A 26,428-nucleotide genomic window follows, 5' to 3' on the forward strand; every position below is an offset into this window, starting at 1 on the left:
ACTGATTTACAATAAAGAGATTAACTAGTTGAAAATAGAGTTTCTGTCTCACATTTTTAATAATTTGTATAAAGAATTAGTTAATGACCGTAGAATTTATTCCGTGTAAAACCCTTAATGTCTAAATCAATAAAGAATAAAGAATTCGAAAAGACTTACTTTAACTTGACCTTCTCCATTTACAATAATAAGTTGGGCGACCACAGAACTTTCATAACGTTGTTTTAAATAAGTGGTGAATATTCATTACCAAAGTATTGAAGAGTTAATTGGCATTGAACTACTTTTTTTCTAATATTCAAAGGGTGTATGGATCACAATATTGATAATAATGGATTGTCCTTTTGCCACTAGTGTCAAATATCATTGGTTTATTTTAGCAAATTCACAAGCGGTCTAAAAAATTACTTCTATATAATCAATTAACAATATGCTAAAACACCTCCCATAAAGATTTTTAATGAATGTTTAAACAACTAGAAACTATGTTTTAAAAAGAAATAATAATAAACCAATGAAATTGAATGCATGAACACAAGTAATCTTTCATAATTTATGAAGGGTTTGATTTTATTTTAAGAAAATTAAGATTAACGACAAAGTTTTGTATATATATATATATATACATATATATTATAAAGTCAAAATCTTCGAAGAAGCAATGAAGTGAGGGTGTGGTGCACATTCATGTTTCGCTTCTCAACACCGACGTCGCTTGGCCCAAAGCATGCCTCCATTCACCTCATTTATTGCCCCTATACATATATATTAATCAACAAGACTTTCTTTTCTCTATCTTTTGCCAAGTTCATTCATATATATATATATATATGTATGTATGTATACATATAATAACCTTAAATATATGGGAACCCAATTCCATTCAAACTCGTAAGTAATATTTTAACCATTCACTCAAATAATGACTTTTATATATATATATATATGTATGTATGTATTATATATGATTAAATTATTAAATTAATAATTAATTTCTCCTTCCAAAATCTTGGAAGTAAGTCCTTTCTTTTATTAAATTCAACCTCTCATTTCCTCTCTCTCTCTCTCTCTCTCTCTCTCAATTTCCAGTGTGTTGACTTCAACTATAATGGCGTTTAAAAAATTAGATAGAAATAAAAAAGTTTGAGTTAAATTTTATTTTCTTGAAGGTATAAAGCATATTCCTCACCACCCCATTTTTCCAGTTCAATTCAACTCACTCCGATCTCCACTGCTATACCCACATACCATTTTTTTTCCTATATCTATATATATATAGATATAAACTCACGTACACAAATTATACAAACAGTATACAGAGAGAGAGAGAGAGAGAGGTGTAGGATCTGTTATTCTATCAGAGAATAATCCATTCTTGATTTCCTCGGTCGACTCTGATTATTTTTGCTGTAAAGAAAATGGATCAGAATGACGACATTGATGTTCCTGTGCATTTTCTCTGCCCGATTTCTCTTCAGCTGATGAGAGATCCAGTGACGGTGACGACAGGGATAACCTACGACAGAGACAACATAGAGAAATGGCTCTTCGAATTCAACAACGCAACTTGTCCGGTAACCAAACAATCTCTACTCGACCAAACCCTAACACCCAACCACACCCTTCTCCGGTTGATCCAATCCTGGTCTACCCTCAACTCCTCCCATGGCGACTTCGTTAGAAATAATATCCCAGCTCCCAAACCTTTCCTTCACAAAACCCAAATCGCCAAACTCCTCGCCGACGCCACAAAGTTCCCTCATCTCCGCACCAGGTGTCTCAAAACGTTAATATCCATCGCGGTTGACGCCCAAAGAAACCAGACTCTCCTCGAGTCCTCCGGCGCTGTTGTCGAGTTCTTGACGTCAGTCATAAAAAGCTCTGAGCTTTATACGACTGAGAGAGAAGAGGCGCTGAGCGCTCTTCACCATCTAAGACTCACTGAGAGTAATTCTGTAAAGGACATTCTCGCTAAAGATGGTGAGTTCGTGGACTCGTTGGTTCTGCAAGTGATGAAAAATGGGAGTTACCAATCAAGAGCTTACGCTACAATGTCACTGAAATCCATTTCCGAGGTTTCGGATCCGACCCGGTTGATCGCCACCCGACCCGAGTTGTTAACTGAAATAGTACGTGTCCTTCAAGATCGAATCTCGGCACAAGCATCAAAAGCGGCATTGAAGCTGATGATCGAGATTTGTCCATGGGGACGAAACAGAATCAAAGCTGTAGAAGCTGGTGCGGTGCATGTGTTGATCGAGCTTCTTCTTGACGAAACAGAGAAGAGAAGTTGTGAGCTGGTTATGATGGTTCTTTGTCAGCTCTGTGGGTGTGCAGATGGGCGAGCGGAGTTTCTGAAGCATGGGGCGGGACTGGCTGCGGTGTCGAAGAAGATTCTTAGGGTTTCTCATTTGGTGAGTGATCGAGCTGTGAGGATACTATCGGCGATTTGTAGGTTTTCGGGAACAGGTAGGGTTGTTCAAGAGATGTTGCTGGTTGGTGCAGTTTCGAAGCTTTGTTTGGTGCTTCAGGTGGAAGGTAGTTTGAAGATGAAGGAGAAGACGAGGGAGATTTTGAAGTTGCATTCTAGGGTTTGGAGAAATTCTTCTTGTATTCCTCTCCATTTGTTGTCTTCTTATCCTTCTTAAAAGAATTTAGTTGTTATAGAACATTACCATCTTTTATATACAAATTTTATGCCATTTTTGTGTGTCGATGCATACAAGTAATAGACAATCTTAAAGATGCATTCTCTCATCGATACAAGTATTAATCAACCATATATGTATAGTTGTCAAGATCAAGGCGACATTTCATTGAATTTTTTTCTAACGGAAACGTATAAGTGTTTTGTCTCGAATTTTCTTCTCCTAAGAAACGAAGAAACAACGTACTATAACAAGACTACCTACTGAAAGTGAGTAAAAAGCAATAACAAATGCAATTATCCTAAATTGATTCGGAAACAATCACTTGATAAGATATATGTTTCAATTTTAATACCTTTAGGTGCGACCATATTTGTTGGATACTCTAATCGGATTTTGGTTTTATATGCTCACAGTAAACATACTGAAATTGATTCATTATGTTCAGAAATAAGCAGGTGTCAATCATCTTTCCGTGAAATTTACATCTACTTTGAATGTGGTAATTCGATTCTCAATTTGATTTGAGTTCAAATACATAGTAATTCAATATCAAACTGATCCAACCCGAATATATTTTTAGTTCGTAAATTTATATTTTAATATTTTTTATTATATTTATATTTTTTTATTTGAAATATATCGATTCGTTGTTATATATTTTAAACAAATGAAGAAGACAAGTCTAATATAAATTTTACTTTACCTTGTTCAAGTTGAGTCGAATATATAAAATAAAAACTTAAGTCGTATTCTGATTAATCGAAACTTAGACTTAACCCATCTAAATTGCAAATATTTTTGTCCAACACTTGTTTACAATTCATTATTTTACAAGAGTATATTTGTATATAAACCCTACTAAATTCTTGAATTTATTTTAAATACAAACTAAATGTAAGTTATAGAAATAAATACTAATTGGGAAAAAAGAATTGGGTTAGTAGTTTTTGCTATTATACATATATATATATATATATACATGTACACATACAATTTGCAAATAGTATAAGCGATTGAATTTTGAAATTTTCACAGAAGTCAAACAATTGGAATTTGGCAATGTTTGAATTAAGGATTGGACAATAGCTTTTAATTAAAGGCTAATTAATTAGTATCATGCAGGCAGGTTCACATCAGAACAGGAAACCAAAAAACAAAAAAGGAAAGTCAGCTGATTTATTTCATGCTCTTCTTCTTCTTCAATTTAATGTTATAAATTTGTTTTTTTTTTTTGGCCACATTGTTTCCTTTCTAATTAATTATATTTATTGTCTACACCTAGTCGTTACCTAGTGTTTGTATATATATATATATATATATATAATTTATATTTATATGTATAAATTTGACTGGGTTAATTTTTTAATTATGTATGATGTCAAGTAAATAAGAAATAAAATCACTATTTTTTCAATATATTATTTATACTTCATATATAAATATTAATTAAAGTATAGTTGTTGGGACATATAAAATTAAGTATATTTTCTATTATATAACAATAAATGGCATTGAAATTAGAATATTAAAAATGAGATTTTTTTTTTCCAAAATCATTTTAAAAATTATTTAAATTTTGAAATATGATTTTCAAGCTATATAAATCAAATGGGTTCACCAATTATATATATGGGCTATTCCAATTTTCAATATATTAATATTTTAAAAAAAAAATCGAAATTAAAAATGTAGATATACAATTCAAACTTCATATCCGATCGTTAGCATATCTAATTTCAATCTTTATTTTAGGTAGGAATATGAATTATATATATGTGTGTGTGTGTGTGTGTGTGTGTCTATATATATATATATATATATATATTTGTCAACTTTTTAGTTTGTCTTTACTATCATCCATAGATTTTGACACCAATAATATTTTCCATGTACGTGTATATATTATATATAATGTATAGGTATGCATTGACATACATACCCACCTATATTTTCATTATTCTCCAACCCACCCATCATTTATTTTTTAAAATTTTAAATATAATATAATGTAGTATAAGTATAGATCAAAGAAACTCAAACCCTAAATCTTTTAAAAAAGAGATGAAGAAAATACACCATTTAAATTAAAAATTAAGTATAAATAAAATTAAAAATTGAATTAAAAGCTGGTTGATTGGATCATAGTTTCAAAAAGTTTGGGGATGTATACATATAATTTATTTCCTGTAAAAAATTCATCTAATCGTGTGTGGGATGCTTTTGAAATTTCTCGGTCAACACTTGATTTGCTAAAGTCAACTTTTGCAACCACTAAATATGGGGGGTGGGCTATACTTTTATTTTGTGCTATCTTATCATCCCTTTGATTCTGTCCAAAATTTTTTGGACCACTCAATATGGACCATCACAACGTGTTTTGGGTGTCATCCATTTTTTCTTCATATATATATATATATATATATATATATACGTGTGTGTGTATATGTATGTGTGTGTGTATATGTATGTGTGTGTGTGTGTGTGTGTGGGGATTATGGCTTCCCATAACTACCATAGGCTCTCAAACTTTTTTTTAATGTTAATAAGATTTAGTTTGTATACTATAATATTCTTATTGGAGAGCAAATAATTTAAGTATAAGTTTTATTTTTTATTACTTTGACCTAGTGTAACGTTTCGGAATTTGAAAAAAAATAAATTATAAATTTAAATGCGGAAACAAAATAATAGTGTTAGAGTTTACATTTCTTATACAATAATTCTGAATACTCAATAGAACTACGGGAATAACCTTCATAAAAGAACAATGAAAATTTAAAATAATATTGGAAGAGTCCTTTATTCCCATAAAGATGATGCACTAAATAACCACACTTCCAACTATATATCTTGGCTCAATTCTTGAAAGATCGAGTAAGATTATACGTGACTATACAAATTATTAAGTAAAGAAAGTGTATATTATCAACAACAATATATTAAATGTCCAATAATTAAAATACTTGTATTCTATTTGAAAGTTACGTATTTAAATTTTACTAAAAATATAAATTTTATATTTTTTAAATATATTAGAAACTGTTAATGACTAGTTTATAATATTTGATTCAGTAAAATTAAAAATTTAATTAATTAGTATATTATTGGGTTTACAATGATCAATATGGACTAACTGTTAATAAGTCCGTTATGTTCTTTAAGCGAAAAGAATATTTTACGACGATTAAATTTTTAAAAGAAGAAATAAATAAATATATATATATATAACTATACGAATTAACAAGTAAAGAAAGTTGACACCATTATCGACTCATCTCTCATTGTTGGTCGCTCGTCTTTCTAACCTAGCTTCGAAAGAGTTATCCATCTCCACAATAGTAGTGCTCGTCTATACTAATTACGAAGATAATTATAACTAGTTAGATAATTTATTGTATTAATTGATATTTTTAAATATAAAATATTTTTTAATGATATTTAAATATCATTTTAAATCAGTTCTCTATTAAATATCATGTCAATTGATAGAAAATTATCTAAATTAACATAAATTATTCATGTAGCTTCACGTACTATATTGTTTCTAAATACTATGTTACACAAAGATATACATACATATATATATACATATATATATATATATCTAATGGTAGCTAATAGTTAACATCCATGCTACCTCTGGTATCTTGTTAATAGATACACAGCAATACATGGAGAATTGCTCCACACTTTAGAATGCAACCTAAGCACTTCTCTTGCTTTCTTTTTCAAGTAAGCATCACAGTCTGCTTGAATCACCATACATAGCTTTGTCACCCCTCCGACTCTCAACATCTCTAAAAGAACTTGTTTGGTTGCTGAGAATTTCGATATCAATGATAGAATATGAATTCCTCGATCGTCCGTGGCCGGAGAAACCCTGAGAATCCTTTTAGACACCATGGCTAATCCTCCTGCATGGCTCAAAAACTTTGCTCTCCCATCCGCGCAAGAGCACAAGTTGGCTAACAGATTAAAAACCTGTTCTGTTATCTTCTTTTCGGGCTTCGATAGCTCTAATTCGATGAGCTCGAAGATGCCATTGGCTTCGATGATCTTCTTTCTGTTTCTCCCCCAAGGGTAGGCCTCGGTCAAAATATGCAAGGCAGATTTGGTGGCTTGTTGGGAGATTTCTTTTCTCAATACCGAGATGATTTGTTTGAAGAATTCTAAGTTTAGATTCTCTGAAATCCAACCACTTGAAATCTCCGTCACCATTTTCATGGCTAGTAAAGCTTGCGTCTTGACATGATTCTCAACTTCATCACAATGTAAAACCCAGGTCAAAGCACTTATGAAATCAACCTCATGATTGAGAAGAGCCTTGGTTTCATCCGATGGAGACCAAGTAAGATGAAAAATTCTCAGAGCTTCTTCGACTCCACGACTTGTTTTTTGCTTGAAAAATCTTATAAGCAACAAGATCATAACCCTACAAACTCCTGCATCCTCCATACACTTTCTATTCCTCTCATTTTCCTTCACCAACAACTCAATTTCCATCAACCTATCCATATAAAAGCAAGCAGAATCAAGATCCTTAACAAGTTTAAGGACATGGGTTTTATCAAGCAGAGGTTTTGGTGTCGGAATCCGATCAAAACCCCCCGAGGTACACCAGGCCTGGATTAGGCGAAGCAGTGTGTGGTTTGGCGTCAAATAGGAGTCTCTAGGCAGCGGCTGCTTCGTTATTGGGCAGCTAGGGTCGGTCTTCGTCGTGGTCTTCAGCCATTTCTCTATGCTTTCTCGATCATATGTCATTCCAGTTATGGCCGTAACTGGGTCTTTCATGATTTGCAGTGAGATGGGACAGACGAAATACTGAGGCACTTCAACTTCCTCCATAGTTCTATATGTAAATATGATCTATACAACTATATATACAAAGAACAAATTCAGATAATAGCAGGTGGGCAGACATAAAACATATTTGCATCTGTGCATATATATATATATATATATGTTTATATGAAATGGCTTTAATGGTATGTAATAATAAGGTTGAAAAGTAAGCGGAGAGTGACGGGAAGCAATCAAATTTGTAGCGTATTTAAAATGTAGTTTTACGAGTCAAACTTGATCTCTATCTGTGTTTTCTTCACGGTCAACGCACAAGAGGAGACAAATGGAGATTTGATTGGATGGAGGTGGTGAGAATGATCTGAGCACTGTGGATTTGTGTACTGAGAATTCAAAAAAGGGAGAAAGTAGGAAACATCATGGCGGCCATGGAGGGGGAGTGGATTTAGCAGAAAAGGAACAAAACAAGTACAATGAATTCTTTCTTCTTCATCAATTAATTCAAATCTTCTCGAGTAAACCATTCAGCATGTTCTACTCTGCAGTCAACTCTTTGAACTGTAATAAATAAATTTTCTATTATAAGTTAAACTACCAACTGGTTTTTGCTCAATATCTCATCTGTCTGCTAAGCTTTTGAACTTTTTGCTTTGTTTAGTTTATTGATGCTAACTTTTATTTTGAATATATATAAGTTTTATTCCAAGAAAAAATGGAGTGAGCTGAAAAAGAATTGTAAACTTAGTTTATCTTTATACACAAAGACACGAATATCATATTCTATGGTATATAGTTATTGTATAATTGTATAATCCTACTAAAGAATTGGTGAGCTAAGTAGTTGGTTTTAAACTAAGTGATAAATGTCAAGAACTTATTGGATCATTTATCCTAAAAAAACATGGAATCATAGGAAAAAAACTACCAAGTTGGGTTTGTCATATTGTGAGGAATTGTCTAGGAAGACAATGTAGAAGTGTGTGTTAATGGATAGCACTAATTGATGTAGTCAAGGAAATGAAAATGTAGCCGGCCAAAAATGCAAGACTACTAAATGAATATATTAATTCGAGTAAAGAATTTCACACTAGGATGCTTAAGATACAACAACTTTTGTCGAGTGATAACGACTAAAGGATGTGGCATTCGAACTGACTTCTAAATGATAATCACAAGGCGGAAAGCTCGACTTCCTGCGTGCAAGGGCGGTACGCTACAAAGGTGCTGTCAGATGAAAACGAACCTGGATTGAAGCAAGTTATTCCTGTGTATTTGAATGCCTTCTGCTCGCTTTTGTCACCTAATACTATCTGTATGTAGATATCCAAACAGAGCATATATCATCACTTATGTTTAAAGTTTTATTAACGATTACAAAACACAGCTTTTCAAGCCAACAAGAAAAATTCTGGAATGCTTGTAACCATGGAAAATTGTGGTGAAATTCAACTTCAATTTTTAATTTCTGAAATATTCATTCAAAATATATTCATATTGAATTTGGTTATTCAAGTTCTTAGTATGCAGAATAAGATCGACAACATAATATAAATATAACATATTTTTTCTTGAATAAATTCATACATTCGTTAAGTAATACACATACAACTATCATAATATAATAAAAATAATATTAAAATAGAAATAAATATAGTAACATAACTCGACTTGACCCGTAATCTCTTATAAATTAATGTACCATCCATTCAGTCAAATAATAATTGGTTATATTAGAATATAAATTTTAACAAAATATTATTTTATAATTCTAATTTAATTTCATGGGTATAGAATATGTTTAAATCAATCACAATGTTAATCCTCTACTTTTAAAGTCCATAGATCATCCTGTCATCCCACCTCATGCATTTTCCCAACTACATAGACTTTTTGAGTTGCAATGTTAGTAGACTTGGGGAAAATAAGAGTGACGAGGAGATAGAGGAGTACCGTATTAGGGGTTGGATAGAGATGGAGAGAGTGGTCGTAATTCCAGATAATAGGTTGTACCATAAGAGGGAGAGGGCAGAGATGACTTTGATGAGTTAAGGTAGCAACAAGCTGCAACGGGAAGTCACAATCGATCAGTTTTATTATCCATGCACCAACGACGTTGAAATCAGTTGGCAAAGATTTAAAAAATCAGTAGTTACATGCTCGAAAGGATCTTCAGTTTCTTCTGTTGAAGGGGTTATCAAGCAGGAACGACGCATCCTATAAAGCAGATCCTGGCGAAAAAATACAATTTCTTGGGTGTAGAACTTGACTCTGCAATCAAACATGAAACACATAAAATGTAAATAGAAGAGCGCCTCAATTGCTAAATTTCAAGCTGCACTACTGTTCTCATAATTTTGGAACTTGGTTCTGCAATTAAATGCTCCACAGCTCAAAAGAAATGAACTTCAACAATACCACAATAAATCTTAGACAGTAGGATTAACTTTAGAACAGGAACGACGCAATTAAATGTTCCACAGTTCAAAAGAAATGAACTTCAACAATACCACAATTACTAGCTGAACACTCAGGAATTTTTTAGGTGCTTGTAATATAAAGATTCACCTGCAAGGATTACTTGAAAAAATGGCATTAGGAACAGTGTTGCTAAGCTCTTCAGTTAGATATTTTGGTAAGGCACACCTGGGTATAACTGTTGATGGACCTAAGTGAAAAAGCATGATACCCTTGGACAATGTTAACGCGTACAGAATATTGGAAAATGGAAAGCAAAGCAAAGCAAACAAAAAACAAAAACAGTTACAAGGTAAATACCTGCATCATCAGGACCTGGAATCAACAGAAATCGACTGTGCTCTTTTATTCTCGGATGGGCTTCAATCATTTTCCCTAGCTTGCCAAACTGCAATCTGCATGTCAAAAACCATTTCCATCAATTAGACAACTAAATTTGCTTGAGAGAAACAACGATGATAAAGGAAATAAGACTATCTATTCCAAATCCATTACCTAAGGCTTGAATAAGAATTAAAGGCTAGGTTACATGGGTGAGAACAAAAATTCCCCATGAAGACAAACAACGAAGGAACAACCTCCACGTTCTCAAAACCATCAAGGATTGTTGCCAGCTTCCCCATAACCTTTTCTAAGGACAAGATAGTTTTATGATTAAGCCAAGGAAAATCAGCACCTCAATTGACTCAAAAGTAAAAGAACCAAGATTATGAATCACCTCATCATTGTCCAACCAGATATCAGAGATAATAACAAACATGTCATTCACTGCTCTCCTTTCTAAATCTGCAAGTCTAAGCTATTTAATGTGTAAAGGGAGACTATCAAAGAACAAACTAAACATGCCATTTAATGTAGAATGGAAGGGGAGTATTAAGGATACTGTCTCTTCTTTTGTTAGTGCACCACCACCGAAGAAGTCCAGTCCAGCATGTGACTTGAGTGATTTATCTCTGTCCTCTAGGGGAGGAAAACCACATGTAATTACCTTAATAAGAAATATACAATCAGTATTTCAAGAAAAATCAACTTGATGAGCCCCCCGAAAATTACATACAAGGATATAGCATACTTGTTGAACACTCCTGAAGCTATATTTAAGGACATAGCAATTTTAATTTTCCACCACTTGAATATCCAGCCCATCAAAAATGTTTTGAAATATAGCCATGAAATATTGAGATCCACAAACTTTCATAGCAAGAAGAGTTTATATAAAGGAAAAGTGTCGCTGAAAAAAACAAAATCTGCAAATTGCTGCTTTAAGACAGAAATATAACATTTTTATTACCTGAAAAATGCCATCTGACTGCATTTCACCTTCTGCCACAACTATAGTATTCTCGGTGAATAATCCTGTTGTTATTTTGTACTGACAGTCAAGGAAAACAAGATTTTGTATCTTCATTTTTGTTTTGCCCCAAGGATAAAAATGAACTTCAGCAATTTACTAATCTATAAATAGCTAAGCCATTGTAGTTGGTAAACTTAGAGACAATCTGGTTTGTTTAAAATCTTGGATGTTTTGCAGCTCAAAGATCATATATATTTCAGCATTCCTTGCCTTTTAGGCAATAAAAAAACCAAAAATGGTTCAACATAAAAGACAAAAATGGAACTAGAAAAATTGAAGGCATTTCATGAAAGCTGAAGGCATTCACACAACTCCAACTGCATGAATGCTATAGGCCAAATGAAATCAATCAATTCAATTCAATTTTTATAGAGAGGCAACTTGGAAAACAAACCACCACCGCGAATACCAAAAGTTAAAAAAAAAAAAAAAAAAAAAACAAGTATCATGTAGATAAACATGCCAGTAATCCAACTATTCTGCATTAGAACAAAGGTATGAGGAATTATACAGTCATATATCTGGAGTGCAAAACTGAGATACTAACATGTGCTTAAAATATATATATCCATACTGCATAGGCACAAGTGTATGTGAAAGTTCATACACCATATACATAGCTCAATACTCATGTTTCTGGATAGTAGGACATTAATTGGTGGGAAACACAAGTACAAAGAGTAAGCACATATGCTTATGTGCCACATAATAGCCAAAGCAACAATCTTTTTTGAGGAAACAAACAAACACATATTTATGTTTAGCTAAACTTAATATATAAGTTGCCAGGAAATTATGCAGAATCCCATTTTCTGATTATTCTGAAATAAAAACAAAAAATGGCACTGGTAAAGAAAATTGATGTACATTGTCACCCAGTGCATAAGGATATTGCTTTAGACAAATCGACTTCTACTGAAGCTGTAAGGTCTTCCAAGTAGAAGTGCCCATCTTCCAGCTGGGATATCAAGCCCATGACCCACCTTCTTCCTTTATGAATAACCAGAGATTGAATTGGTGATATCTACTTGACATTTGAAACAACAACAAGAACTCTTATTTTTCATAATTATGATGTGGATCCAAAGAAAAATCAGAATATTTTTCATGGTTCATCTCATTCTATTCAAGAAGAGAAAATCACCTCGCAGCTCCCAAAATGTGATAATTCAGTATCAAAAGCAGGTCTAGAAAAATGCTCATCACGAGAGACCCTCTGAAATAGCAAAAGAAACCTGTCCTTGTACACAGCTGCTTTTGAAGATGCCTCTCCATGAACAGGAAGCCTGCCTGTATATCTAGGACAAAAGAATGAAATAATCAACACGCAATTGCTTCCCAAGAGAAGGGAAGGGAACTCCTATCATAAGCCCAGAACTTCAGCCCTGTTTTGTAGTGATTGCTGAGAAATTGTTAGGCAAATTATTAATGAAGTGGTCAATGTGATGTCTTTCAGTGTGTCAATCCAATTAGACTTTTTTAAGGAACAGAATCCACAGAAGCTAGATCTCTCCTTGGTTATGCCTAAAATATGATCTTGTCTCCTTTTTGTGAAGGAAAATTAATTTACATTAAAAGGTCTACCCAAAGAGGCAAGCAACTACAATGATGTAAAGGTCAAAAAAAAAAAAACAAAAGCATAACAGCTGAAAAAGGGTCAACAATGCGGAACCAGAATAGCAAGAATAAACCAAAAACATAAGTAACTACAATCAGTAAAGTATCAATTAGACAATAATCAGAGCCTACTCAAAGGGGTCCATGTCTAACATCTGTAATGTGTATAAGAGGGAAGAGCCAGAAGAAGGACTGAACTTTTGTTCCATTCTTACCCGTCTGTCTATCTTTCCTGATTAGTGTACTAGACACTGCTAACTACAAAATGAAGACTGAAAATTTTAACTTTTGTCTAGTTTCATTACAAGCATCTTTAGTTTTGATCTTTTTTTCTCTAGTGTCAAGCATTGCTCAAGTGAGATTTGCTGGTTGTCCAATTTTCATCAAGTAAAACTTGTTACTTTACCAACATTCCAAATTCACTACCAATTTCCACAGGAATCATGTTGCGCCCTGAAAGGATATTCCTTTTACAGTCCAATTACTATCTAAGAGACCGAATGGAAAATACCATATAAAGCAAATTTTATTCGACCGAAACTGAAAAAATAAAGAGGATAACGTACTCATAAAACTGCTTCTTAACGAGATCATATCGAAATTTAGGCACCAAAAAGGCATCAGTTACGCGAATGGCCGAACGGGAAGAAGCAGGCCCAGGGCTTTCATCAACAGTGGCTCCATCAGCTTCTAGCAACAAGCTAACAACACGTTTGATGGGCTCCTTATCTATCACAGAAGATTTGACTGCAAATTTCCCAAAAAAGAGAAATAATCAGAGAAATTATAAACGTAGAAGAGCCGGCACAAACAGAGTACGATTTTGAAGGAGGAGAAAAATTGACTGACGAGTTTCGAGTTGGAGATTGTCGAGTAGGAGATCGATGGCCTCTTCCTCGGCGTCGGGGAACTGATTGACGAAAGAGAGTATCTCGTCGAGAGCGTCAACCTTGAGACTGTAACCTCTGATCTTGAACTTCTTCTGAATCTTCTTCCTGATTTGCCCACTCATCTTGCTCGTCACTCTGTCTAGCAACCAGGATTCGGACTTCGCTTAATTGAGTCTCAAGAAGCAATGGAGGTTTTGGCGGGAGTTTTAGCATTTCAGATTTGTGCAACGGCGGGAACAAGATAAAGTATACTCGCCCCAACCCTAATTTTTCTTCTTTAAATTTAATTTAATTATTTATTTAAATTTATATATTCCAATAATTATATATTTAACTAATATAATTCAATTGTTAAATAACTTAGTGTATTAAATTTTAAATTTATACATAATAAATATAAGTATAAATATTATTTAAATAAATAATTTATATTAGAAAATTTCTAATTATTTTTACTGAAATTTGTTTCTATGATCTACTTTACAAATTTACAATATAATAAAATAAATATATTTTACATAATTATTTTAACTATATATTTTACTATACAAATTATAGGGCGTATAGAAAAGCTAATATACATACATATATACAAGTATATCACTATATATATATATATATATATACATGTCATTATCTTGCATTACCTCAACTCAAAATGAAACGATGTCGTTTTACTGGAGCTTTACGCGGGTCGCTTCTCATATTTGGAACCGGGTCAGAAACCCGACTGCAGACATTGATGTACGCCATATGCTTTGGCAAGAGGCTCGGTCTCTCCGACCTGAGTTTCGTAGTTTTATGGATTGCTGTTTGTATAAAGATTCAAGAAAAAAGATGGACAATGTCAGCAGCTTCTGATTCACCCATTTGCGTGTCAACGTTAATCGGGTACCCGATTATTGACTTCGAACCCGATTATATCAACCAGATTCTGTAAAACTAAAAAGTTTCCTCTGTATTAACAAACAAGAAAACAATCTCATCCTGTGTACATAAAAGGGTTGATGGTTTCTGATGTTGCAAGTAAATCTACATGCAACCCTAAGAGCAAATTTGGATGGTGGAGATTTATCGGCTTATTTACCACTGACTGGCTAAGATCTCGAGTAAATCTACTTGCAAATATTACAAGGTGACTAAACACTGATCCATGATCAGGCAAAGATGAAAGCAACTCTGGGTTAACTCCCTATTTCTTTTGCATTCAAGATCAAGAAGACAAAAACCGAAAAACCATTTGATCGGTGAAAAATGACGGAGATTTTAGTTCGGGATTTTGCGTCAATCAGCACCCCACGCATCGTCTCTCAATTTTTGTCTGGTTGTTATGCGATTTCGCCTTGCTTCTTCCTGGTTTTTAAACTCTTTTGACTCTGAGGTTGAGACAGGCAATTTCAATCCCATCCCTTGAGCAATCAACCTCTGTGCAGTTCTTGCTGATGTCTGTGGCCTTTGACGGGGAGGTTCCAAATCTGAAAAACAAGTAATTGTTTGTTTTAAGAGAAATCAACAACTCCTAAATGCAACGTAAATCCACAAAGGCGAAAGAGTTTATTCAACACGTATAGGGCGGAAGAAGCAAAATAAATGAGGAAAACTAGCAAAGAAAAAAGAAATGAAACTTAAAACTCAGGTGACAGAAAGAGTTGGTGGAAGAACTACGTGTTCTGCTCAGGACATGAATAAGAGTTGCCTGAAACCCCGATTTCAATGTCCACCACTACTGGATTGTTAAGACGTCAAGACTGAAGCAACATCGTATTCACTTTCAATTATTAGATTTTGATTATGATTTACATATTTTAAAATATAACCGAACTAATTAATACTCATTTACACTACATTGTTAAAGGAAAAAAGTCACAGAAATACCTAACTTGATTTCCATATGAAATTGATTTGCAAATAAAATGCTACTTTTATTCAAACTCTCATTCTATTTATATCACATTTATATTCCTAATCAACAGAATAAGAAAGTGAACTAGACGCAACCAGAATTTTTTTTTAATACAAATATCATATCATCAATGCACAAATACTTAAAAAGTAGCATGAGGTGTGGGCATAGAAGTAGAACACCAGATCTTTTAGCCCTCCAAATTTGAGGATGTTCATTCTGTCAAAGAGAAAAAATAAGATAGATGGGAGTAGGGAGGAACAAACAATCTAGTAAGTTATCCCTCTCGCCACCGACATCCCAATAGCCATCTCACCTCTCCACCAATCACCACTAATATTTTATGAAAATTTACCTGTTTACAAGACCAGTGTTTGCCAAAATTAACACAAAATATTGAGATTATATCCTCTAAAGGGTTGGGGATTCGTGGTACTCTGATACCATTGATAGGTGTGAGAATTGTGAAGATGAACAGGTAGAGACCACACCACACCCTAGTTGTGCTTTATTTTTATTTTCCTATGAAGGAAGTTGGTTATATTTTATTATCTTTTATATGATAAGAATGACAATGTGGGGGACAAGAACAATTTATTAGAAGGAAAGGTTATGAGATCAGCATCTATCGCACACCAAGTCCCCTTTTATCCTTGTGCGGAGCTGACATGACTTTTACATAACAAAGTTGTAACTTCAATCTTGCCATTTCACCAATAAAAATGTGATGGACTCACACAATACGTTGAGTAAGAACAGTACGAAATTAGTCTGCTTCTTCTAACCTTGACTTCCAGAAATATTCACTATATTACAATATATAGTAAGTAACGTAGAAAATCTGTAAACCACCTCTTGAACCCTAATACATCTTGCTCTTCCTACAATATGCGATAGTTTCTAACTTGACCATTCTCATTGAATATCCAAGAATCTCTATAATTAATGCCTATCTATAATGGTACCATGCTTGCTCCAAAAAGAAAAAGGTACTCATAAATTATGAATCCTAAACCAAATGAAAATTTGAGTCAGATTCTAACAAAACTCTCCCTTTAGTTAAATCCAATAATTACCACACTTACCATAACACAAGTCATCCACCAAACAAAATACATCTTTTATAAAACAAAAAAGAAAAATCAATAACACCTTAGTATCATTCAGGTTTTGTAAACTAGATGTAAAATTAGATTTAAACAAAACCTCCAGTCAACCTCAAAATGATTCAAAACTATGGTCAACAGTGAACATGCAAAATTCATCTCTACCAACAAACCAGATCTGAGCTTACTGTAGTCCACAATATATTGGACCACACCCAACTCCAATGGGTACTTTTAACTTGTTAATCAGACCTGAGAGTCTCTTCCTTCCAACTTTTGGATCGCAATTAATTTCTGACAGTGGCCTCTCCTGTGGCAAACTAACAGTAAAAGAAACTCAGTTATGGTAATCTAACTAGGCAGATCAAAACTTACTCTTTGTTCTTTCCTTTCTTTTCCCCAGGAAAGTAACCAAAATCTGATAAACTCTAGGTGGCAATAGTGGCAACAACCAGCCCTTAGTTTCCAACTAGTTGCTCCTGAAGAACAAACAGGATGCTCCTGAAGAACAAACAGGATGCTCCTTCGTGGCAATCTTTCCCATGAATTCGAAATTTTAATTTTCTTTTTTTTTTTCCTTTTTTTCTTTCCACAGCTTCAGCCACAATCACAATCCCAAAATAACCAAAAAAACCATGACTCTATCGCATTTCGCTTTATTCAGGATTCGTGCAATAAATCGAAAGGAAGAGAACAAAAAAAATGTAGTTAGGTAGCTCAAACTTACATCTATGGGAATATCTACTATATTCTAATAAATAATGACTACAATAAGTATGGTGAAACACTTTCTCAATCACCTCCTGAGTCCCAGTACCTCTCTCTCTTCCCTGGGTTACAGGAAGCTATAGTTTCACTATATATACCATTGTCTTATTATCAACAAATCGATACACTCAAAACCTTGCACCAAAGCCAAAAAATTACTACAATTGATACCTATTTATAGAGATAACTAAGAAAAAAAGTCTCATCAATTTAGGAATCCCAAACTGAAAAAAGAACTTGGGTTAGACGTTAACAACAAACCACAGCAACCAAATGGTTAGGGAGAAAGTGCAGGGGGGAAATATTATATTTAAGGCTTTTTCTTATCAGGGAAATATGGGAAGAAAGGATCTTATATAAAATATGCAAGGTCATAAACACAGTTGGTTGGTACCATGTCACACCAACATGGACATATATTGCAGCTATCATGCTATAATTGCCATATAGTATGGAAACTTAATTTTCCACATAGAAGCAGCAAGAGCTTTAAAAAACTGAAAATTTTTAGGACTTCAAAATATGAAAAGGCAGGAGTACAAATTTACCTCTTTCTGAAATTGAACCCAACAGAACATCATCCTCACCAAGTACGCGTACTGTGAATGGACATCTAACACGGTTGCAGGCTTCAAGAGCTGCATTAGAGGATTGATACTGTTAGTTATTTATTCCTAGAACAAAAAATTGTAGCTTGTATTTTCTTTAAAATCCAATTTGTCAAACACAGATCCAGAAGTTTGTTTTGAATGCCTCAAACAACAAACAACCAATTCACATTAAAACACTTCATTTAGTAAGAAATAAATGATAACAGCATACAAGATGATTCATTGTCCATTTCGGAAAGTAGGAAATATTTAATTGTTCTTGTAAAATTTTACATCAAATGTCAGAAAAGCTTCAATAAGAATAAATTACCACTTGTTGGTGTTCGAAATACTGCAAGTGCTGTGGTATCATTGACCCAGCGAATGACAAATCCTTGAACATTAAAGTCCTTAAAAAGCTTCTCTACATCTACTGTCCTCATGCTTGGTAGAAAATCAGCAAGAACAAGAACATGACGTGTCCCATATTTGGCTGCATTTGTAGTAACAGATCATTAGACATCAAGGTTATTTGACACAACTTATTTTAAAAAAAAAAAGAAAAAAGAAAAAAGAAAAAGAAAAACAAACAATGATAAATATATTATTCTGGATTTTTGGTGGTTATGTTACAGTTCTTACTTGATTTCTATGAAAACCACAAGGGAAAAAAGTAAAAGATTTTCTATAAGCATAATGAACTCAATAACACCATGCAAAACTGTAAGGAAACAGCATGCTTATCTCATAAGGAATTCCACGTGATTAAAACATACGCCAGTCTATCTGGGAAATAAATATCAGAATGACCTTTTTCCATCAAAGTAAATATTTGATAATGACAAAAAACACGTATTTGAGATGACAAAAGCAACCCATTTAATTAACCTTGTGTAAAACAACAAGTTTCAAATTTTTTCACTCCTTGATTAAATTTTAATTTAATTTGGAATTTTGATGCCAACTTATCTTTTGCATTACAGCTATTTTTAGGAGTAATGAAAATGTGAACAAGCAAAACTATGCAGATGCACTGATATATATATATATATATATGTATGTATGAAGCAAATGCAGTGAAAATAAGAATGTAAACTGAATAGAAAATTTGGAAGTGCATAGTTTACAATTTATAGATTCTTTCATTCTTTCCGAATCTGCGGGCTCGTCTTGATGTTCATCATCTTCAAGGATAGAATCATCAGATTGCCGGTCACTATACAGCTCATTTTTCTTATAGGAGAAGGTTCCCCTTCCACGCTTCTTTGGTCCTTCATCTTCGGTATCTTTTAATGAAAGACTTGATAAGTCAGGCAAGCATTGCGAGGAGAGTAATTCATTGGGTTCACGATCAGCAATAGCTTCCCAGTCTGCAATATGAAACAATAGTAATTTTGGCTCTTGCTGGATGGCAGTATATAGTTCAGGACATAAGGATGTTAGCAAATAATTAGCATAAATCTAAGGAATTGAAATAAAACCTGTTTCCTAGTAATAGATTAATCAAAAGATGAAACTGTTCTTGAAAGCAATGCAGTTCAGTGATTAGAACACTGCCAGACCAAAGAGTTACATAGTGATGCCAGAGAGCTAATAGAATCTTAGTTTTTTTTTTTTTTTTTTTCCCAAAAGAAGGCTACGGAAATTCCTCTCTTCTTTATTTACCATTGGTATCATGTTTTTGCATCATATTTATCCACCTTTCGACATATACAATTTTTGAAATGAAATTGTTGGTATGATGACATCCATCTTCCAAACTATCCCTAGAGCCAGAAGTTATAGGCACCACCAGTGACAAAGGACTAAAGAAATTAGAATCAATCTTTTTCTTTTTGAGAGAGAGAGAGAAGTATCTACTAAACAACCTTTCTTGTCAGTACTAAGGAATAATTTAATGGGTATTTGGAAATGTCCATTTGCTGCTTGTAACTAACTTTAAATATATTACTCCAATCTACCTGTTTGATAACATACAAAGCATAAAGATTTTTGCATGCCAGTAAACAGCTTCAAACAAAAAAGTAGGCGCCTGTCCGCTAACCTTATTTGTATAAGGACTTAGAATGCCTATTTTCCTAACATATTCAGTTCCATGGTTATCTTTACATTTATTTATTGTGAAAAAAATAATAAATAATTTTTGGCTTACAATAACCATCTTTTTCCAAACAGGTAATTGTTTATTTTTTCAAAACCAACATTAACATCAGGTGTCTTATGTAACTTAAACGATAACAAGGAGGTGCTTTAAGTAACTTAATTGATACTTTAAACACATTTATTTCAGCAATTGCAAACACCCCCTAAATCAGATTAGAAAGAAGATATATCTATCTTTAGAATATGACAAATAAAATTTTCACACTTTCTCCTGTTCACATCCTAAAACTTTTCCAACATAAGAAAAAGGACCAATCTAAAGCGGAAAAATTCCTCAAGGTTCACATATCGACCAATACTGCAACTGTTTTAGTTAAAGAACATACAAAAGCACCCTTTCTTTCAAAAAAAAGAACATGGTACTTGCAAAGGTGTGACATCGAACAGCAAGGATTTCATAACAAGGGTTTTTCTTAGACTCTTTTCATATTGAACTATTTCCGTAAGAAAAAAGGCCAAAGAACAGTAATGTAAGAAAATGATAACTAAGACCATAGCGGAGCAGCATGATTGAACAAAATCTATTTAACATACCATCTTCTGAAGAGGCATTGCCAAGCCCGTCACCATCCGGTGCTTTTGAAAAGCTTTCAATATTCCCTTCTACAGAAGAAAATCAATTCAGCATCAGTTACTTCTTAAAACTATTACTAAAGGCAATAGCAATGATAAAGAACAAATCTACTTGTTTTTCAGTGATTAACCGTAGCACTGATGAGTAAAATAGAGTCTAAAGTAAATAGACACACACCATTAATCAAAGACGCGTTGTAACTTGAATCTTTGATACCCGAGGCAACCCGATCACCCTTTCCGCACGTCTCTAGATTCTCATCACTACAGTTTTCCACAACGTTGATGCATAATGCAATAAGCTAATGACTGGTAAAGATTAAAAAAAAAAAGAGAGAAAAAAAAAAGCAACACACGCGTCTGTAATTTGTTATCATTTTCCAACATGGGGAAAAAAATCTTGAGTTTGAATAATTACTTTTCTGAATTGAAATGGTGACGGAACTTTTTTCTACTACGAAAAGACCATAAATAAAAAGAAAAAAGAAAAAAATAAATCTCTGGAGTTTTCCATGAAAAAAGAAGAAAAAGAAAGGTACCGAGAAGCGGAAAGTTGAGTTGCGCATTGTTTCACTTCGGAAGCGCGAGAGAAAAGCTCCTCGGATTTGATAGAGAAGCCTTTGGAGGAACAAAGATTGGCCAATTCGGTGAGAGCAGAGGCCAACTGGAGACCGATAAGCGGCTCGGAGAAGTCATTAAATCGGGTTTCGAGTTTCCAAACGAGCGATTCGAGGAAAGAAATGGCTGCTTCATCGTCCCCTGCGGCTATCAGATCCTCCACTGCCTCACTCCAATTGGGCTCCCCCTTTCTTTCGTCGTCTTCTTTTTTCTCCATTCCGTCTACTGCTCTGTCTTCTTGTTTTTTCAAATGAAAGACTTTCTGTTTGGTTCAAGTTCAGGAGCGTCTATATATACATATATATATATATATAAAAAAAAGGGTCACTAATTTTTTAATTTTTTGAAATAACTTTATTTTATTATTTAAATTAATAAAAATCTAAAAATAAGAAAGAATATGACGATCATTAGAATTTAAATATTATAATTAAATTAAATTATTTAATTTTTATATTATAAAAATTTAATTTAATTTTCTTTATTGTTTTAAAAAATTTTGCACTATTTGTTTTAATATTATTTGTAAATTATTTATATGTAAAAATAATATATTTTATATTTTAACATTTTATTTTAATAAATACGAGATAATAATTATTGAAATAAAAAATGCTGACTTGGAAATATACAAATATATTGAATTAAATAAAAATATACAAAATACATGAATAATTCTATAGAGATTTTAAAATTTTTATTATAAAAACATTTCCATTAATAATTAATATTCATAATAATAAAAAATAAAAAGATGAAAGTACCAAAATACCCTCCATCTTCAAGGGGAAAATACTGAAATACCCATAAAAGTTTGATTCTTCTTTTTTCAGATCTGGAACCTCCCCGTCAAAAGACCAACAGACATCAGCAAGAACTGCGCAGAGGTTGATCGCTCAGGGGGATGGGATTGAAATCGCCTGTCTCAACCTCAGAGTCAAAAGAGTTTAAAAACCAGGAAGAAGCAAGAGGAAATCGCATAACAACCAGACAAAAATTGAGAGAAGATTCTTGGGGGTGGTGATCGACGCAAAATTCAGAACTAAAATCACCATCCATTGTTCGCCGATCAAATGGTCTCTGGGTTTTCGTTTTCTTGATCTTGAACGCAAAAGAAATAGGGAGTTACCCAGAATTGCTTTCATCTTTGTCTGATCGTAGATCAGCGTTTCGTCACCTTGTAATATTTGCAAGTTAGATTTACTTGCGATCTTAGCCATTCAGTGGTAAATAAACCGATGAATCTCCACCATCCAAATTTGCTCTTAGGGTTGCATGTAGATTTACTTGCAACGTTAGAAACCATCAGATCTTTATATACACGGGAAGAGATTGTTTTCTTGTTTGTCAAGACAGAGGAAACTTTTTAGTTTTACAGAATCGGGTTAATACGGTCGGGTTCCGATTCTATCATCGGCTACTCGACTAACGTTGACATGCAAATGGTTTGTATCGGAAGCTGCGACGCTGTCTATCTGTTTCTTGAATCTTTATACAAACAAGAATCTATAAATCTACGAAACTCGTCGGAAGAACTCTCGGAAAACCTGAGCCTCTTGCCGTAAATAGCCATACAATATCATATCACGGCAAACTTTGTTCTTTATCTTTAGCTTTAGACTCTCTTTAATGACTCGATTAGACCTGAGTATATGTATCATATATATATATGTATATATGATAAACCTATATTGGAAACTTGATTTCGTTAACGACAAGTTGAAATGTTTTGGTTATAATCTTAATTTCGGACCATTGGATTAGGATCTAAGAAGAGGAAAGTTGTCAGTTGGAACGTTGGAAAAAGAAGGAAACAAAGAAGTAAATATAGTTGCGTGTTTAAAGGGTCTTTCAGTGCATGCAAAGTTTGTTCAATGCCACACTCAATCCCTCTATATATACATATACATATATATATATATATATATTCCTAGCTACCCTCTTCCAAATAGTAATCTTCAATGCATTCATAATGAATTTGCTATTGGATCTCTTATATTAATTTTACTTGACAACCTGTATATACATATATATATATATATATACATAATGAGTGGATTAACTTGAAAAACTTTCAAAAATTAAAAAAAAAATAAATTAATTAATCATAGAAAAAAACCCAAGACGAAATTAGCAAAAATAAACTCAGTCAATTTGGTTTTAAATTCAAAAAATAATTTTTTTAATTAAAATGACTATAATATATAATACATTATAATGTATTTAATAACAAGTATTAATTATTATAATATTAAGAAAATCATTTATTGGGTTGGTTTAATTCCAAATTTTTAAAATCAAAATTCAACCCATGAGACTTAAAAAATGTGAAAAACCCAAAAATTGATTAAAACTTCTCAATTAATTTGGTTTCTATTGAGTGCTAACCCATATACATATATCTCTGTGTGTGTGTATGTGTGTATGTGTGGGGAAAGAAGAACAGAAGAAGAAGAGGAAAGAGATGGTTTAATATATATATATATATATGTATATATATATATGTGTATGTATATTAGGATATTCCATTGACCCAAAAAAGCTTAAGCACTAGTTTGGATAATGCTAATGATGGGTCACATTCAAGATGATAGACTTGCAAAAGAAACCAAACAATTTGATTGATAATACAAAATCCAGCAGCCATGGTGGCCGAGCTACCCACCTCTACATCATCATCTTCTTATTCTCCAATGGTTAATTGATTGCATGTGGACCATCTACCTATATATAAGTATTTGCACCATCAACAATATATATATATATATACATATATATATATATATATCCAACTCCACACAAATGAATACACACACACATACATAATGCATTTTCTTTGCAATTCAGAAAATAATGGTAATACCCTTAATTAATTTTAAAATATTTAAAATTAGTGTATAATATAATAAAATTTAATTTTTAATTTTTTAAATTATTAATTAATGTAAAAATGAAAAAAAATTAAATGAATGATGAAATTGAAAATAATTTTGAAAAAAAGATAAGAAAATTTAAGTTATGTAGGTATTTTTGAAAGAAGATTTAAAAACTGAAAGTGAAAACGTAATTTAAAAAATTTATACCACGTAGGACGTCCAGTCACCAGCTCCGACGAAACGGAGCGTGCAACGTAGCAAGGGATGCTCACGCGGTGCCACGCAGGAGGCCACATGGGCGATCTGCATGCCCGCGATCGGATGGTTAGTGTAACACCCAAATTATTATTTTTATTTTCGTATTTGAATTTTAGTTTAATTTTTTATATATTTAATTTATAAGATTTTAATTCAATTTAATTATGTAACGCCCAAATAATTTTAAATTATTATTATTATTATTATTAATTTTATTTTGTTTATTTTATTTTATTTTGTTTATTTTAATTTAATTTAATATAATAATAAAAATAATAATAATTGTAAAATTGGGTAAAAATATTATTTGGATTTAATTGAAATTGATTTTGGGAAAAAGGGGTGAAAATTAAGATTCTGGGATTATTTTTGAAAAGAAAATCGGAAACCTGGTGGTCAAAACGCAATTTAAAAAAATTGTGCCCCGTCAGCGCCACGTCAGCAGGCACGTCAGCGGCCCAGTCAGCAACCCTGGCCAACCAGGACCTGCCGCGTGGCAAGACCACGTCGACCGGGGAACGGGCCACGAGGGCGATCCGCGTGCGCGCGATCGGACGGCCCAGATGTGTCCCCGCGAGCACGGACGGCCCAGATCAAGCGTGCGCACGGACGGCCCAGATCAAGCGTGCGCACGGACGGTCCAGATGCAATCGCACGGACGACCTAGATGCACGCGCACGGACGGCCCAGATTCAATCGCGCACGAATGGTCCAGATTTAATCAAAACGGATGGCTGTGATCAAAACGCAAAAGGGTATAAATAGAACCCCCACACCTGACCACAAAAACCCTAGCCGCCTGCCCTCGCCGGAGAAGACGAACCAGACGCCGGAGGAGCCGGCCGCCGCCACCCGCCGCCGCACCAGGGAGTTTTCCGACCGCCGATCGAGGTAAATTTCATACCCCCCGCTCTTTTTTCCACGCTGAGTTCCCCTATGGCCAAATCGGAGCCAAAATCCCGGCCAAACGGCCGGAAAACACGGCCGAAACCCAGCGGCGCCGCTGCGTCCCTCATCGGTTTTTGCCTCCGATGAGGCCCTTCCCGGCCTCCGTTTGATACAATTTTTATATCACCGTGATCAACATTCTTTTCTCTACAGGTTGATCAGAGCCGAATCACCAAAACACGAACCTTGCCGGAGAGCCGCCGCACCCGAGAGCACCGCCGCCGGTAAGCTTCGGTTTTTCGTAATTTTTTGGCCCCCCGAGGGCCCTAGGGTTGTTTTATCGCAGGGACCAATGCAAGTGTGGCCGAATTCGGCCGAAAACGACCAACCCGAGGTGAATCGCCGCCGCAAGGAGCCGCCGTGCCGGGATTTTTTGGGACACGTGCAGGTACTAGTAGTGCGTTTCAGTTCCCCAGGAAAAATTAGGAACAGCCTGTAGGCGCACTGTGGAGCCGTGTACGGACCCCGAAACATGTAAGGACCCCTCACCCTATTTCCTATCACGGTATTAAAGTTCAATAAATAATAAAACGGTGTTTCATGAATCAGTAGATGTGTGAAATTGTTTAAGGTCGCTAATGGAGCCCGAGTCTGGTGTATTTGTCGGTCAGTTGTTGTTTGTTCTATTTTACAGTTTTAAATGCAGTATGATGCATGATGTTCTCATTTCATAGTTTCGTGTGCATAAATCACTGTTTTATTGATTATGGGTTGAATGACTGAGAACCCGATGTTGTATGTTGGCTTGTTTGACATAAATTACTGGTTGCTTGTTTGTGTGTGATTTGATGATGCTGATTGAGGAAAATGGGAATGAAAGGTTATGTAAATTGATAAT

General features: G+C 33.9%; 2 protein-coding genes and 2 pseudogenes across 3 annotated transcripts; 1 reads left to right on the top strand and 3 right to left on the bottom strand.

Annotated features, from left to right (window-relative positions):
• The first annotated feature begins 1,163 nt into the window (after nucleotides 1-1,163).
• LOC110810710 (E3 ubiquitin-protein ligase PUB23 pseudogene) lies at nucleotides 1,164-2,710 on the top strand (annotated as a pseudogene).
• Nucleotides 2,711-6,110: 3,400 nt separating this feature from the next.
• LOC110810727 (E3 ubiquitin-protein ligase PUB24 pseudogene) lies at nucleotides 6,111-8,312 on the bottom strand (annotated as a pseudogene).
• A 157-nt stretch (nucleotides 8,313-8,469) lies between these two features.
• On the bottom strand, nucleotides 8,470-14,043 carry DPB2 (DNA polymerase epsilon subunit B2). The gene is made up of 13 exons (XM_022036987.2): nucleotides 13,747-14,043; nucleotides 13,464-13,644; nucleotides 12,425-12,578; nucleotides 12,173-12,304; nucleotides 11,218-11,295; nucleotides 10,810-10,914; nucleotides 10,645-10,725; nucleotides 10,422-10,552; nucleotides 10,227-10,321; nucleotides 10,017-10,116; nucleotides 9,605-9,719; nucleotides 9,402-9,512; nucleotides 8,470-8,761 (listed from the first exon to the last, which is right to left on the bottom strand). The coding sequence occupies exons 1-13, from the start codon at nucleotides 13,907-13,909 to the stop codon at nucleotides 8,621-8,623; spliced, it is 1,587 nt and encodes a 528-aa protein (XP_021892679.2). The 5' UTR covers nucleotides 13,910-14,043; the 3' UTR covers nucleotides 8,470-8,620.
• Nucleotides 14,044-14,719: 676 nt separating this feature from the next.
• LOC110810714 (coiled-coil protein) lies at nucleotides 14,720-23,254 on the bottom strand. Of its 2 annotated transcripts, none has more exons than XM_088219298.1 (8): nucleotides 22,273-23,254; nucleotides 21,430-21,770; nucleotides 21,069-21,154; nucleotides 20,852-20,920; nucleotides 19,282-19,524; nucleotides 18,486-18,647; nucleotides 18,113-18,202; nucleotides 14,720-15,262 (listed from the first exon to the last, which is right to left on the bottom strand). In XM_088219298.1, the coding sequence occupies exons 1-8, from the start codon at nucleotides 22,285-22,287 to the stop codon at nucleotides 15,072-15,074; spliced, it is 1,197 nt and encodes a 398-aa protein (XP_088075424.1). In that variant the 5' UTR covers nucleotides 22,288-23,254; the 3' UTR covers nucleotides 14,720-15,071. The 2 variants fall into 2 exon arrangements, with proteins under 2 accessions (XP_088075424.1, XP_088075425.1); XM_088219299.1 differs by having other exon boundaries at nucleotides 21,430-21,795.
• Between the last annotated feature and the right edge of the window lie 3,174 nt (nucleotides 23,255-26,428).

This window comes from Carica papaya, chromosome 5 (genome assembly GCF_054855325.1).
Source record: "Carica papaya isolate Zhongbai chromosome 5, ASM5485532v1, whole genome shotgun sequence".
In the NCBI taxonomy this organism is placed as follows: Eukaryota; Viridiplantae; Streptophyta; class Magnoliopsida; order Brassicales; family Caricaceae; genus Carica; species Carica papaya.